Consider the following 13,527-nt stretch of genomic DNA (forward strand, 5'->3'; position numbering starts at 1 on the left):
CTGATTTTCGTCTGTGCTCCCCTTCAGCTAATGAGGATAATTTTATTGCATAGTCATAATTATTGTTTATTCATTCTCAGCGTGAAAGTTGCAATAGTTCCTTGTTTCTCTGCATTGCACAGATATCAGCCTGGTCTGTCAGGTTTATCACTGGGAGGAGCCAGTTTGTGCTGTACCTCTGAGGCCTGACAGGATAAAATGCTAAATTCATTGTGTCTCCACACGAGACGCATCCCCAGCATCCCAAGAACAGGGGCTGTTGGATTAACATGGCTCACACAACCAGCAGGAAGGGAAAGCTGCTTCTCTGCAAGTGCCCTGGCAGTGTGAAACAGAATCATAGACCCACAGGATCACTGAGGCTGGAAAAGATCTTCAAGATCAAGTCCAACCTCTGAGTGATCTCCCAGCCCAGAGCACTAAGTGCCATGTCCAGTTGCTCCTTGGCCACCTCCAGGGGTGAGGGCTCCACCACTGCTCTGGGCAGCCCTTTCCAAGGCCTGACCACCTTTTCCATGAAGAAATTCCTCCTGATGTCCAACCTGACCCACCCCTGGCACAACCTGAGGCTCTTTCCCCTTGTCCTGTCCCTGTTCCCTGGGAGCAGAGCCCGACCCGCCCCAGCTGTCCCCTCCTGTCAGGGAGTTGTGCAGAGCCACAAGGTCCCCCCTGAGCCTCCTTTTCTCCAGCCTGAGCCCCTTTCCCAGCTCCCTCAGCTGCTCCCGGTGCTCCAGCCCCTTTCCCAGCTCTGTTCCCTCCCCTGGACACGCTCCAGACCCTCAGTGTCCTTCTTGTCATGAGGGGCCCAGAACTGGACACAGACCTTGAGGTCCAGACACAAGTAAAGGGGCAGAATCTCTTCCCAGGTCATTCTGCCCACACTGCTCTTCCCAGCAGAGGGGCTGTGGCTGGAGCTGATGCCTGCCCTGGTGTAGGTGCAGGATGTGCTCCTGTCCTGCCAGCCCTGTTTGTGTGACAGTGACAGCTCAACCCATTGCATTGTTGTTCTGAGCACTTGGTGCTAAACTGGCAGGGAGGGCTGGGGCTGACCCCAGCAAGCCTGGGTGTGCCAGGGACAGAGGCTGAGCTTTGAGAAAACACCCAGACTTTCACAGAGCAGTGAGATGTGCCTGTGCCTGGCACTGCTTGCATCCCACCCAGAGAGAGGGAAAGGATCCAATGGTTTGGGTTGGAAGGGGACGTCAAATCTCATCCCATCCCACCCCCTGCCTTGGGCAGGGACACCTCCCACTAGCCCATGTGGCTCCAAACCCCATCCAGCCTGGCCTTGGACACTTCCAGGGATCCAGGGACAGCCATAGCTGCTCTGGGCACCCTGTGCCAGGGGCTCACCACCCTCCCAGGGAACAATTCCTTCCCAATATCCCATCCATCCCTGCCCTCTGACAGTGGGAAGCCATTCCCCTTGCCCTGTCCCTCCATCCCTTGTCTCATGTCCCTCTCCAGCTCCCCTGCAGCCCCTTTAGGCCCTGGAAGGGGCTCTGAGCTCTCCCTGGAGCCTTCTCCTCTCCAGGTGAGCACCCCCAGCTCTCCCAGCCTGGCTCCAGAGGGGCTCCAGCCCTTGGGGCATCTCCATGGCCTCCCCTGGACTCTCTCCAGCAGCTCCAGGTCCTGCTGCTGTTGGCCCTGGGGCTGGGGCAGCTCTGCAGGTGGGGTCTCACCTGAGGGGGCAGAGGGGCAGAATCCCCCCTTCCTGCTGCCCACGCTGGGGGCTCAGCCCAGCACAGGGGGGTTCTGGGTGCTCATGGCCAGGCCATGTCCAGCTGTCACCCACCACCACCCCAAATCCTTCTCCCAGGGCCGCTCCTGATTCCTTCTCTGCCCAGCCTGGATTGGTGCTTGGAATTGCCCTGACCCAGGCACTCAGCCCTGTTGTGCTTTGTGCATTTTGCACGGTTCCCCCTCTCCAGCCTGTCCAGATCCCTGTGGATGCCCCATCCCTCCCCTCCAGGGTGTGACCTCCCCACACAGCCGGGTGTCAGCTTCGGGCTGCCTGTGGGTGCCCTGATTCCACTGGAGCTGTGTGTGAGAGAATCTGCCTTTGTGACGCCTTTGGAGTGCTCTGGGTTCATGGCTTCCACTCACCTTCAGGTTTGTTTGTTTTTGTTTTTTTTTTTTGAGACAAACCAGTAATTTCTGATGTCACAGGCTTCACTTTCTCTCCCAGCTGTGGCGCAGAGCTGAGGTTTCCCGACGCTGTGTAACCTTTGATGTAGGATTCGCCCTTTGTTCTCTCAGGAACAAAAGGGCAGGACAAAGAGGCATTATGAGATAAAACAACAATTTTCCGTGGGGAGATTGACCCCCTGCTGTTTAATCTGTAGCAGAGTCATCCTGGAGCTGGATGCTCCTGGCAGACCCCCCATCCCACCCTGGGGCTGGCTGAAAGCTGTCCCGGGTCAAGCTCATGCAGACCTCAAATGTTTGCATCCTAATGAAAAAAAAATGGAGAAGGGCTTGTTAAAATGAACTTTCCACCTCATACAACGCCATGGTTGTTGTTTTTTAATAAAGCTGGGCATTTTAGTCCTGCAGGCACCTGACAATTCACAATGTTTTAGTAAGGGTCAAATTTTAAATATTAAAGGCATCTTCTGAAGCTTCTTGGTGTCTAAAAGCACAAAGCAAGGCCTGCTGGCATTTCTTCAGTGCACTCGTTCATTAATCAGCAATGTTTGGGCATTGTCTGCCCACGTCAAACTCCTCCAAACACAGCACTGAGCACAAAATTAATTCCCAGGAGACTGGCACCAGAAAGTGTTTTACTTTCTGCTGGGATAAGTGTGTGCCTCAAGTTAGTCATGTGTTTGTGTCCCTGATGGAACTGGGGCTGGCAGGACTGACCAACAAAGCAGGAGCTGGGACGGTGGCATTTGGTCACATTGTCCCAGGGCTGGACCCAGTCTCACAGCTCATTCAGACTCCTGAACAAATAATGATAAACCTCCTTTGTGGATGAATTCAAAATAAACAACAACAAGGAATGCTGAGCCCATGCGTGTCCTCACTTATGACAGCGTTTGGCAGCAGAGGTTGGTGACAGGGTTTGCAGGGTCACAGAGCTGCTGCACCAGTTGCATTTGCATTGACTAAGAGCATTTCAGCCATTGTTTGGCGTTTATAGCCTCCTCTGTGCTCTGGTGGATTATTATCTGAGGAAAATGGAACAATAGATGACCACAGAAATACCCAGCCCAAAACAAAAGCTAGGTGCTGGTGGCTTGGTAACCACAGGGAATAATGTGTGAGATTCCAGGGTGTTGGACCTGCCCCTGCACGGGGCCGTGTGAGCTGCCAGTGAAGCTGCTGTGAATCAGCTGCAGAAACACAGGGGCTTTACTGGGAGATCGGAATAATTCTGCTGAGATCCCACCCAAGGCTCAGCTCAGGGATCCATGGATCAGCAATCCAAGGGCTGACTCGTCCTTCTGCTTTCCCAGTGCTTGTGGAATCATTTAGATTGGAAAAACCCTCTGAGACCCTCAAGTCCAACCCTTAACCTACCACTGCCAAGGCCACCATCAAACCGTGTCCTCGAGTGTCACATCCACATGTTTTTTGAACACTTCTAGGGATTCCACCACCTCCCTGGGCAGCCTGTTCCAGTGCCTGACATCCTTTCAGCGGAGAAATTCTCCTAATATTTTACATAATTTTGGTGCCTTACATTATGAAACTGCCTGCCCCCATGCACAGTAAGTCATACTGGGCCAGCCCCACACAGCTGTCCCTTGGTGGGCCACCAAACGCCTGCCACTGTCTGAGAGGTAGATCCAATAGAGAATTACAGTGCTTGGAGAATGCCTTTGGTCATCCTCATGTCCCCTCTGCTGTTTTATCACCACAATGACTGGCAGGTCACAGCATCTTCTGGATGTCCTGGTGGCACCTTGGCTGTTCCTGGGAAGTGTGTGCCCAAGAGGTGAAAGCCAAAAGAGCTTTGTGGAACGTGGGATTTCTGAACAAAGTCGGGGTCTTTTTTAGGGTCATGGGTTTGGTTGATAAAGACAATAGTATGGATGCAAATATTGGGATTCACCAAGGCATGTCACTGAGCATTGTGTGACACTTGGGTTTTAAATGATCATTAAATGGAATGAATAAGGAATAAATTTGATGGCAATATTAGATAAGGCATGCGCTGCTCTTTGAAGTTTGTTAATGAGCTGGTTGTGACTGGGAAGATGTAAATTACTGAGAGCATTTCCAGCAGGAACCTGAGGAGCTGATGATTCATTCATCATTTAATATTGTTGACTCTAATCTGGCCAATAACACCCAACATCTGTCCCAAGTGAGGAACGCAGATGACGCAGCGTCTGCGAGTGTGTCACTGCAGTCTCCTCGCTCAGGGAACTTTACTGTGGCTGGGTTCCTACAGGTTCACCTCTGGAGCTTGTCTGACTGTCAAGCCTGAGAGGGAGCCACTCATAACCAGGCTTTTCCTGGGGCTATGGCATCAGGAAGGCACCTTCCCATGGGGATTCCCTCCTGCCTTCAAAGACGACATCTAATGGTGTTACTGTGGCCACTGAAACAACATTTCCAGGGTCTCTCCCACTGCCTGGATGCTTATTAACTGGCATGTGTAAGAAATTAGTCATCCTTGAGGATCTCTCTGCCAAAAGGTCGGATCCATCAGGTGGGATTGGGTTATGAAGGGAGAGAACCACCCCCCACTGCTGAGGGACAACAGGAGAGCAAAGAGCCGGCGTGGCAGGGCTGGAACAGAACATGAACATGATGAAGATGGCATTTCTTACCACGTCTCCTCATCTGAAAGGATGTGAGGGACTCACAGCAGCTCAAAGAAAGGTTACAGAAATGAGGCAGGAGCTGGTAAACGTGGACAATGGTAGTGCTTAATGGAGTTCAAAAACTCATGATGTCACACTCGGCAAAAAAAGGTCACGAAGCAAATCACCTGTGGCGTACAGGGAGTTCCAGCTCATCAAGGGCCCAACACATGGTGGTCAAACTCAATCTAGAAGAAAGCAGCTGGTGCTTGGGCATCGAGATCACTTTCCAGGGGATTTTGGGGATGAGACTGCATGCAGGTCTTTGCTGAGATGTCATGCTCCAAGGGTTTAGCTTGTGATGTTCGTGGAGATCTTCATGGATGGATTAGGAGAGTGAGCTGGTGCTTCTGCAGGTGCTCCAAAAGCCATCTCCCTCTTTACTCCAGCAAGAGCTACAAGATCTGCTTTCCGTCCAGGAAAAGAGGAGAAAAAGCAGAGAATAACCTGTATTTAACTGTACTAGAAGGAGTCACAAATAGGCCAAGATTTTTTGGGTTATGTTTCCACAGTTACAGCTCCTTCAGGCAGGGTTTAATCTGTGTGGTGTGTTTGCAAAACTTTTGAGCCTTATAATTGGGAGTGAAAACATTCCCAGGAGGGTCCATGAGGTGGGGTGCAAGGCAGGATGCAAGGCAGGGCTCCAGTGTTCATCTGCCCTCTCTCAGGAATGGCAGTTTGTAAATATCCCCCCGCAGCCCTCCCCCACCCAGACTAGCTCTTGAGAGGCTTTGGAGGGATATCTCAGAGGGACAGGACAAAAGGTTCCAAAAGAGGCTCTTACCCCAGGATTATTCCAAGGCCTTTATTCTCGAAGGGTTCCGGGGGGCAAGAGGAAGAACAAGGAAGTACAGGGGTCTTATCTAGTCTTCCACTCAGGGGGGGATGGCTGGCACTCAGCCAATTAGGTCAAGAAAGGAAGGAAAGGTCAAACCATATGGTTACAGGCATTAGGGGGCTCGGGGGGAAAAACCATTCCCCAGAGAAATACAACAGCAGTTCTCAGCACAGAGCGTGTCCATAGAATCATAGGATCATTAAGATTGGAAAAGACCTTTCAGGATACGCCCCTTCCCAACTCCTCTTGCCCTGAATACACTCCAGGGCAGGGAAGGAGCACTCTGGAGCTCCAGCCCATCACAGGAAGGCTCCACTGCCATAAGATTGATTATAGACCTGAAGCCTTGCGCAAGCTCTTGAAACCAGGATGTTCCCCTTGAGCATGAGGAAGCTTTGTCTGCTCCCCAAGCTGGAGAGCACCGGCCCTGCAGCCTTGGTAGCCAGTCACTGCCATCAGAGGCTCTGTTGCCATATAATCATGTGGGGGGAGTTCCGAGCAGCAGCTGACTACACCATGGTTTTGTTTGCAGGAGAGAGTTCTCTGAGCTGCTGGAGAAGTTCGGCTCCCAGAGCAACACGGGCTCAGCGCGGAGTTCACCAGTCCTGCACGGGGGCAGTGAGTAGCTCAGCAGGGAACTGAAAGCCCCTCTCTCTGCAGAGAGAGTTTCCTTCATCCCAGTGTCGTTCTAAAGGGGCTGTGGTTGGACTTAAGTCAGGGTTGGGGTGAAGGTTTGAAGAAAGCTCGTCCTTATTGCAGACTCTTGGTGCATGCCCAGAGCATGGCCAATGCTGCCACGGGGTGATCAGGGAGATTGAATGGGGGTCATAACCCCTGCCCTGATCCCCAGATTCTGCCTAGCTGATGTGCTGGGCAGGTGTCTTCATCAGTAAGTGCAGCCGTAGAGTTTTGCTCTGGTTTTCAAGGTGTTCCAGCAATAATTCATTCAAAGGTCATTATTTTTCATTTGCAAATGGAAATGTTTAATGAGATGCAACAAGGTTGACCTAAGCAAGATGCCAGCACACAAAGCCATGTGTACCCGGGGAAGGAAACTTTCCCTACAACCTGGCATCCCACCAGACAGCTGCTGGCCCTTTCCCTATGGCAGAGGTGTGTAGGGTTGGCAGAGGGGTGACAGTCCCATGCTGGAATTGTGCCAAGGAGGCTGAATGTTCCCTCTTCTTCAGCCCTATCCTGATGTCTTTTAACCACCGTGTGGCTTTCCCCAAAACTCTAGGAGTGCAGCATCATCTCTCAGCAGCAGGGCAGGGGGGAGGGTGGTGCTGGAATGTTTGTGTGCCCTGGCCTGACTCTGCCTTTGATGTTCAGGTCGGTACCTGGAGAGCACCTCCTCGGGCTCGTCCTCGCGCTCCCAGAGCCCGCTGCTGCTGAGCCCTGCCAACTCCCACGGGCCCTGCCTCGGGACCCTGGCGCACGCTCCTCACGCACAGTACGTACAGACCCCGCCAGCACGGCCTGCTGGGCCACTGGGAGACCCCCAAATGTCAGAAGGGTGCACCCAGTAAATCATTCCGGTGCTTGTTGGAACGGTTTTGTTCATCCTTATGTCCTCTCTACTCATCTATCCCCACAATGGTTCACAGGCCACAGCTTCTTCTGGATGTGGTGGTGGCATCTTGGCTGTTCCTGGCAAGTTTGTGCCCAAGGGGTGAAAAGCTTCCCAGCTGAGATGATCAATACGTCTGCATTGTGGTTAACCATGCAGCAGCTCCTCTTCCTCCCCTCTGAATCCCAGGGAGAGGCCATGGTTTACAGCCAGCTGAGAGAGCCCTGCACATCACCTTATAACCCACGAGCAGAGTGTTCCTGCAAGGCTGGTGCTGCTTTCAGGAGGTGTTTCTGGAGCTCGTTTCCTATTGCCCTGCTCCTGGCACTTTGATCCCATGTTCCAAGAGCACCAGCACCTCTCCATGCAAACATCCCTGATGGCCTTTGCTTTGGGGTCATCAGCCTGCAGTCAGCGCATCCTTTGGTGGCCAGAGCATCTCCCAGCGTGTGTTCTCATGTGGTCACCTGCCCTTGCACATTCCACAGGGTCAGAGGGTTGGACAGGCAGAGCTGGTTTTCCTGCAGAGTCTTGTCTCTGGGGCCCTTCTCCAGAGGGACAGCTCCGAGTATGTTCACAGTTGTGGAATGGGGACCATTTGTCCCCAAGGCTCAGCAGCTCCTCTCCTCTGCCAGCACAAACAAGCCAAGTCACTGGTAAAGAGAATCAGCCCTCACTGCAGAACCAGTAAATCCTCTTGCTAAATACCAGCTTATTAGGGATTTGCAGAGGACAAATATTTGGCACCAGAGGTTTAAGCTGCTTGCATGGAGTGAGAGACCCACACAGAGGAGACACCAGATCATCTACTTGGCAGCTGGTTTGGACAAGCCATCCTTACTGTGCTGTTAATTCCCTCCAGGCTGAGATGTAGAATCCAGAATGGGTTGGGTGGGATGAAACCTCAGACATCATCTCGTTCCAACCCCCCCGCCATGGGGAGGAAAATGGGCGTTTTGGCTAGAGGGGCCTGTCTTGGTGGCCTCCTTGCCATGTCGTCCCATATTCTGCTTGTCTCCATGCTGGTGCCAGGCCCCAGTGGTCTTCCCCTGGAATCACAGACCACTGCTTTCTGCTGAGCACTGGTGGTCAGTTGGGAGATGTAATTTGGGCCACGGGTCTTTTCATGCATGTGGCTGCCACCCCTTCTGCTCACCATAAGTTGTCCCCAGGCTGTGACTTCTCATTGTGGCATCACCTGAGGTCCTGCCGCTCAGCTGAGCAATGGGAGTTGGATGCGATGCCATCTCACCACGGTATTTGAGATTTTGGGTTGAACAGAGCATTTTGATGCTGTATTTCATGACATCATTTCCCTAAGATCTCAGAGCCATGTTTTTTTCATAAGACTAAGGCACATGCACCCCTTCTGCTGGGGTGTCTGACCACCAGGGATGGCACTGCTTGGGAGCATGTGCTGGTGTCACTGTGGGGCACGGGATGCACAGCTGCTGTTGTGTCTGAAGTAGTAACACGAGGAGCCAGTGCAGACTCTTTGGGCAGTGGCTGCTGTGGAAATAAACTGAAAACCCAGCTGCAGCCATCCCATTTGGAGGAAAAGGGTTTCTGATCCTTATACACCACCCAACCCTTCCCCAAACCCACCCTGTTGCAGTGCTGCCCATGGGAGTTCAGTGAAATCTCTGCTACTGCCAGACCTCCCTGCTGGCACAGAGCCACCACTGTGGCTGGGCCTTGGTGGCCTCTTGAGTCCTGTCCAGCAGCTCTTGGAGGGAAGAGTCCAGCCTGTTTGCTGCTCCTTTTCATCCTCGACTGGACGAGCCACCTACCACAGAAGCAACTCACAGTGTGGTGGGTGTTGCTGTAAAGGATGCCCATTTCTTAGGGCATCTTGCATGATTTTGGCTCCAAACCCTGGTTAGGACAGACCCAGCTGTGTATCCCAAGCTTCACTTTGATGTTTGCTAAGAGTTGCTTGATAGCTGATCCATCTGTAAATTGCTGTCTGGTGATTTAGTTGGATTCAAGCCACAACCGTGTTGATCATTTGTGTGCTTCTGGCTATAAAACCAGGGATGCCAAATATATTCTGGTTACATCTTTAGTTTTACCCCTAAATGAGCATTCCCCTATTTGGGTTTAGGGGAATCAGTCACCTTCATAACGCTGAACAATGTCTGCCAAAGAACAGGAGTCCTCACCTCCTCTTTCCAATGGTGGGTGGAAGAAAAGATGCAAATAAAAGGCTGGGAGAAGGTAGAAGGATCATGCACGCGAAAAAATCCAGGCAGTTTGTGCAGTGATGTGAGAAGATAACCCAGATCACCTTGAATCACCTGCTGACTTCTCTCCCGTGCAGCTACTCCATTGACTCAGGAATCCAGAGCATTTCTATAGCAAACTCCTCTGGCTTGGGGCTGACAATCAGTGGTGGATCCAACAGGCCTGACGGGCCCATGATTTATGTCCAAGAGCTTCTGCCAGATGGGGACTGTTACAAAGTAAGTCGGTGTGCAGACCCTCAGGACCTCTGCCACAGGGACCTTTCCTAGAGGCTCTGGCTGCTCTGAAGCAGCTTTTCTTAGAGTAGATGGATAATTGCATGGACTAATGAGGATTTGTGTTGCAGGAGAAGGCTTTGGGCAGAGATATCCCTTCTCAGTGCTGTGTCTTTCTCTCTGTTTGTTTAGGATGGTCGGCTCCGACCTGGAGACCAGCTCATCGCTATCAACAGAGATTCTCTGGTGGGCAGCACACATGAGGAGGCCAGAAAAATAATTGAAAAAGCCAAATTCAGGTAGGCATTAAAAGTATTTCCTGTCATCATCAGCTGCTGTTGAGTCTTGGGCAGAACACTTCATACCGAGGTTTGAGTTCAAGAGCACTATTAGTCTTAAATGATGCTTTAAGGTGTCCACATAAGGAAATCTTGAAGGCATGGATCATCCTGAAGTGTAACCCAGACCTTCCCGATGTTCTGGGCCTCATGAGTATCTCCTATAATTGCCCAGCAGAGCTTTGAAACAGAACTGAAGTTTAAAAAGGGAGGAAAAGGAAACTCAGGAGAGACCTTATGAATCTGTGCAGGAGGATTGAGAGGCTTTTCTCCCAATCAACAAGTGACAGGACAAGAGGAAACAGCCTCAAGTAGTGCCAGGGGTTGTTTAGATTGCATATTAGGAATAGCTTCTTCGTGGAAAGGGTTGTAAAGCCCTTGGCACAGGCTGCCCAGGGCAGTGATGGAATCACCATTCCTAGAAGTGTTCAAAAGCCATGGAGATGTGGCACCTGGGGACACGGGTCAGTGGCAGCCTTGGCAGTACCCAGGAAATGGTTGGACTCGATCTTAGGGGTCTTTCCCAACCTTAACCATTCCATGATCCAATGGAATGCAGCTGGTGGGGATCCAGCTGCCCTGATGCAGCCTACTCAGGCTTAGGTGAGGTTCTCCTGGAGACAGAACCACAGGCATGGGAGCTCTTTGTGCCTTTTGTTTTGTTAATAAGCTGTTGTGTGTTTGTTGTTTGTTGAAGACACGAGGGAAGCACAGAAGTGGCCTTTATTCCTGGGAGGGGCCGGTTACATCCTGGACTGTCAGTCCACAACAACAGCCCATCCCCGCCTCCAAAGGCTGTGGGGAACGGCCTGAGCTCCTGCAGGCTGAAGGTCCACGTGAGGTCCCCAGAGGTAGGTGGAAGTTCATCTCTCACAAACATCAATCCTGGGATCTTTCCTTGATCAGAGAAATCTTCTTTAGGGAGTCCCCAGTAATACTTCTGGAAATGCAGTGGGAAGTCTGTACTGTTGATGTGTTTACCTGCAGGCAGATGTTTTAAATCTGAAATAATTTCTTCTGTCTTGGGTTAGAGACGGAGATGGATCAGTGGAGGTAATGACAGGAGTTTCATCTCCAAGGCCTGCATTCAGACCTGTTTCAAGAGTCTCAGGTTTAAAAAAAAACAAACCCCTTTTGTGGATAGCAACCTGCATCTCATTTAGCTCCAGTCACAGGGCTGGAAGGGATCTCTGGAGTCAGTTTGATCTAGGCTCCTAGCCAAAGGCAGGCACAGCTCTTTATTCTTCAAGCCCTCTGATGAGGATGAATCCCCAGCATTCATACACAGCCCATTCCTGCTCCTGACTACTCTAATGATAAGCCAGGCTCATTCTTCCTGCAAAGCCAAGCTCCACGTTTTGTTTGCAGAGAACTGCTCGAGCTGTGAATGGCTGGACAGGGTTTATCCACACAACCCTCGGGGTCTGTGGCTCCATTCTGTGCATTTGTCACTCCCCTCCTGGACTGGTGCCATGCTGGGTGTCCTTTCTGCCCTCTTCCACACAAATTTCCTTCGAGAGGGGCAGGCTGGATGTTCCTTTCATACAAGACCATTCACAAAGCTGCTTGCTTTCCAGCCCTGTGAGGACATAGACTTGCATGAATGCCACGTATGTGTTGCCTTTGGGTGCACCAGGCTGGAGGTGTGCCCTAGAAAGGCACCAGAGCCCCTGGAGTTGGGGCTGAGTGCTGTGGTTGGACCCCTCACCCCCAGCTTGTATGAAATCACACCATTGGCCGGACTCAAATGGCTCTGTTCCTCACTTTGCTGCTGAAAGATGGAACTTCTAATGAGGTCTGGACTTCCATAGCAGGGAAAGAGAGCCCAGGCACACGTCCTGCCTGTCTGTATGTCCTCACACCAGTCCTGGGCCACTCTTGGCACCCAAGTCCCCAGCTGTGTCAGAGCTGTCTTGGTGGTGCTCAGCCTCAGATTATTTTTCCCTCTTCCTTGTGTTTTCAGCCATGACATAGCACACAAGAAAGGGTGTGAACTGATCTTGGCTTCCTGCCCTGCTCACTGGGATAATCATGGGTTTGGGGGTAAATACGACACCTACCTGGCTGTGGTCAGACTTGGGACCTCCCTGCTGGATTGGATGCAGAGCTTCAGGGAGAAGCTCTGTGGAGAAACCAGGCAGGGTCAAAACCAGCCTCAGCACTCAAGTACAGTCACAGTAAGGACAGAGCCTTTGACCAGAGGTTTTGGGGTGGCTCAGCCTGTGCCAGGTGCTCCCAGAGAAACCCCTGGAATCTCTTTAGGCCCACCTGCACAAGAGATGTACGTGGTGCCCTCATGGCTCTGTCTTCAACTCCTCTATCTCCTGCTCATTATTTACACCAACACATTCTTCTTAGCAACTGTCTGTGCCATTTTGTCTCGTTTTTCTAGAATAGACGTGAAAATCCTTTTCCTGTGCCTTCTTTGTCACCGGACATTTGCCCACCAGAGCTTACGGTCTCAGGTGAGTCCTGCTCAATCATTCTCTTTGTGTGGGTGACAAACAGCTGTGGCTCCTCAGAGCTGAGGATCGTGAAATTATAGAATCACAGAATCACAGAATGGATTGGTTTGAAAAGGACCTTAAAGCCCATCTCATTGCAGTCCCACCCCTGCTGTGGGCAGGGACACCTCCCACTGTCTCAGGCTGCTCCAAGCCCCATCCAACCTGGCCTTGGACGCTTCCAGGGATCCAGGGGCAGCCACAGCTTCTCTGGGCACCCTGTGCCAGGGCCTCCCCACCCTCACAGGGAACAATTTCTTCCCAATATCTCATCCATCCCTGCCCTCTGGCAGTGTAAAGCCATTCCCCTTGTCCTATCACCACATTTTTTTTTATCAGTGTTTATATTGCTGGAGTTTTATGGGGTGATAGTGACACTCAGCCTGCTCAGAGAGAGCGCAGAGAGCAGCTTGGTTTACTCAATGAGTAGTAATTATGTGCATGTTTGCCCATAGTAGCAAAACTCTTTACTGAGGCATTCGAGGGCTGAGATATTCACTGGAGACAAATCCCTCCACTCTCAGCCTGTGTTTTGTTTGCAGCGGTGGCTTTACCCACCTCAGACATGCAGCAGGTTCTCCACAGGCCACATTCCCTTTTGGTGGGAATGAGGGGTGTCTGTCAGCATAAAACAGTCAGGTAATGATAGTTGGGATGTACACAGCAACCTGAGCTCTGAACAGGCTTTGAGGATGCCCTCAATTGGCCAAACTGGGAAATGGCTGAGAGATGTTAAATTAATCAGATTTCTCTCTACATCCAAGCTTCAATTTTTTGCTTGTTTTTCTGTGCTGTGTTTCATCTCCATGGTCTGGGTCTCCTGAGCTCTCCTTAACTTTTGTGGAGAGACCCACCCTGTTCATCCAACAGTGTGGCAACAATGGGGGGTGAATCTGAATCATCCTGCAGCTTCCCAAATCTCTTAATACTATTGAGGAAACCTCAATAATCCCCAGAGCCCTGCGAGACAACCTCCACCAAGGTAGACCATTTCCCTGTGA

The 13,527-nt window shown here is 51.4% G+C and overlaps 1 protein-coding gene across 1 annotated transcript in view; it reads left to right on the top strand.

Moving 5' to 3' along the window:
• Positions 1–13,527, top strand: part of LOC136298052 (syntaxin-binding protein 4-like) — a 40,051-nt gene that overhangs the window by 11,676 nt on the left and 14,848 nt on the right. The window contains exons 7-12 of the mRNA XM_066198491.1: positions 6,188–6,273; positions 6,988–7,108; positions 9,546–9,687; positions 9,877–9,983; positions 10,720–10,873; positions 12,415–12,487. Of these exons, the coding sequence (XP_066054588.1) occupies positions 6,188–6,273; positions 6,988–7,108; positions 9,546–9,687; positions 9,877–9,983; positions 10,720–10,873; positions 12,415–12,487 (683 nt within the window). The remainder of the gene's footprint in view (positions 1–6,187; positions 6,274–6,987; positions 7,109–9,545; positions 9,688–9,876; positions 9,984–10,719; positions 10,874–12,414; positions 12,488–13,527) is intronic.

The sequence above is a fragment of the Chamaea fasciata genome, unplaced genomic scaffold, assembly GCF_029207755.1.
Source record: "Chamaea fasciata isolate MVZ Bird 193981 ecotype frontalis unplaced genomic scaffold, bChaFas1.0.hap1 SCAF_16, whole genome shotgun sequence".
Taxonomy (NCBI): Eukaryota; Metazoa; Chordata; class Aves; order Passeriformes; family Sylviidae; genus Chamaea; species Chamaea fasciata.